This window comes from Myotis myotis, unplaced genomic scaffold (assembly GCF_014108235.1).
Source record: "Myotis myotis isolate mMyoMyo1 unplaced genomic scaffold, mMyoMyo1.p scaffold_m19_p_10, whole genome shotgun sequence".
NCBI lineage: Eukaryota > Metazoa > Chordata > Mammalia > Chiroptera > Vespertilionidae > Myotis > Myotis myotis.
The window spans coordinates 80,191,232-80,193,900 of record NW_023416314.1 but is presented as its reverse complement, the minus strand read 5'-3'; the positions used below and the strand labels follow the sequence as shown (position 1 = coordinate 80,193,900).

Below are 2,669 nucleotides of genomic sequence, written 5' to 3'. Positions count from 1 at the left end.
GTGCAAAGATAAACAAATACAATTTACTACCGTTGTTTACAATGGATAAGCTATGGACCAGCCCATACTAGGGACTTGGTCAACTAGATGATGTCCATTCATACAATGGAACACAGTGGCAGCCGCTGACCATCACAACATTGATTAACATGAAAAGTATTTACAGCTCCTTAAGGAAAAGAGCAAAATCACTGAATCCTCCAATCACATTGGTGAAGAAGGACCAAACAGAACCCAACCTCAATAGTGTGATCCCCTGGCCCTTCCTCCCTGCCTGGAATCCTCTCTCCCTCCCAGGCCTCCCCTGAGTTCCTGATACTCGTGTGTCTGGTTCCAGATGAGTACCCTGGGGCCGGCTCCTCCAGCCTCTTCTCCGTGCTGAGCCCAACAGGGAAGGTGAAAAGGGAGCTCCTGCGTGACGTGGTGGGGGGCTGCGGCTACCGGGTCAACAACCACTTGGACCTGGAGTACTCACCCCTGCCCGTGAACAAGATTATCAGTTCTGCGGAGGAGATGGTCGGTAAGGAGATGGAGTACAGTGTTCTGAGCAGGAACTGTGAGCACTTTGTCACGGATCTGAGATACGGCAAGGCCCGCAGCCTGCAGGTAAGGCCCTCTCTGGGGGTCTCCCTCTCCCTTCTGGAGGTCTGCTTGGGGTGGGGGTGACAAGGCAGAGGCAACAATTACCCTGAATAATTCAAAAGGGAGCTCTCAGGGTCTTGTTGGCTGGGAGTCAGGACGTCTGAGAACAAATCTCACATCTGCTTTTAAACCACTCAGGGTCTTTGGACAAGGTACTTACTCTCTAGCCTCAGTTTCCCCATGTGCAGAAGGAGGGATGTTGGAGGACCTCTGGGGTTCTGGCCACCTCTGTCCCTTTAGGATCCTTCACCTCTAAGATCCACCCTAAAGGCAGCTCCTGATGCCCTGTGTGCTGTCAGGAAAGTCTGGGCCAACCCGGGACCATGACAGGTCTCCTAAGGCCCCAGAGAGCCCTCAGGGAAGGGATGGTCAAGGTCTGTGTCCTATGTAAGGGCTCAAGAACATGTAACGTAAGATCTGGACACACCTTTACCGCTCCCACTTCCACCTCTTACCAAAGCACAGCTAGTAAGAGGCAGAAGCAGGATTCAATGCCCAGTGCTCCCGGCTCTTTCTGCTGAACCACAGCACCTCCAGGGCTCACAGCCCCTGTGATGGGGTGATGGGCAGCCTGGATGGAGGAGAATGAGGGGAGGAGGAGCAGGATTGGGAGGGAAATTAAGGGTCTGATGCTCAGGTGGGGTGTTAGACATCCAGGGGGACCTGTTGAGTAGCAGTTGGACTTGTGAGTCTGGAGTTCAGGTCTGAGGTGGGACTAGGGATAGAAGTTTCCAGGCTGCACTTGGGAACAATACACAGAGCACAGTGATTCCTGAGGCCATGGTTTCCCATCCTCTTCCCTCAGCTCTGCCACCACCTCCCTCTGCAGAGCTGGAGCCCAGGTAGAACCCCCTCCACAAAGCCATTCCCACTTTCACACCAAGAGCTGTGGTCCCAGGGGGCCAGGCAGGATGCCTCCTCCTCTATGCACCCCCTTCAGGACCAAATTGCCCCACCCTGGAGGCTCACACAGAAGGATCCCATCACTCCATCCTGCCAGTTGTCAGGACACATCCGGACAGCCCAGCACTAACAATGGTCACACCTTCCGCTTCCCAGGGAAAGGGTTGTTGGGACAAGGCCAGCATCTCTGAGAGGCCCGGCCGCAGGAGGGCGGGAGCATGAGTGTGACCTCTAGCCCCTTTGGCGGGAGGGAGAACCTGCCTGGACTTGCTGTGGACTCTGAACCTGGGCTGCTCCCTTTCAGGTAGAAACAATCAAGACCGATCTAAATAAGTACCTTGGAAATGCAGCTTGGACTGCTCTCACCTGTTCTGTCATGAAGAAGCCATTGCCCAACACCAGTGACAGCCTGAAGGGGCAGGAAACCTCGCATTAGAAGCCATTGTCGAGCTGACCTCGCACTGTCCTGACCCCTGACCCGAGCTCTCGGGCAACCTGTCGTTCTGTCTCTCACTGTCCCTCTCTCACTGGCTGAAGGGTGGACTGATTGTGCCAACACTGAGGAATTCATACGTGAACCTACATACCCTCCAGGGAGGAGTTCCGCTCCTTCTGTGGCTCCTAAGCAGAACAGAAGCACCTGGGCACCTGGTGGGGACCCAGCGTTTGCTATCGTGTGACCTGGGGAAAGCTCTGGACTCTCAATTTTGTTTTCTTTTATATTTTTTTCAGAGAGGAAGGGAGAAGGAGAGAGAGAAACATCAGTGATGAGAGAGGATCATTGATCAGCTGCCTCCGGCATGTCCCACACCAGGGACTGAGCCGCAACCTGGAAATGTGCCCTGATGAGGAATCGAACTGTGGCGCAGGGTTCATAGGTCAATGCTCAACCACTGAGCCACCGGGCTTGTTCTTTTCTAACTCAAAGGTCAAGACCTCACCCATCTGTGATGACCACATGGAATTAAATCATCTTCCCGTGCCCAACTTGCCATGGCTCAAGCTGCCCCTCGTTGAATATTGAAAATGAGTCGCCCCCACTTTGTGGGCAGTGAGACTCCTGACAGTGAGTGAGACTCCTAACAGTGTGACACTGTAAGGATGGATACGTGTCATTATAACGT

General features: G+C 53.7%; 1 protein-coding gene across 1 annotated transcript; it reads left to right on the top strand.

Moving 5' to 3' along the window:
- Positions 1 to 255: 255 nt before the first annotated feature.
- On the top strand, positions 256 to 2,348 carry LOC118665516 (phospholipase A and acyltransferase 4-like; the record flags this gene model as incomplete). Its single annotated transcript, XM_036326957.1, has 2 exons — positions 256 to 606; positions 1,850 to 2,348. Coding segments are annotated over 2 exons (483 nt in total), but the record flags the coding sequence as incomplete, so codon positions are not given.
- Positions 2,349 to 2,669: the final 321 nt, after the last annotated feature.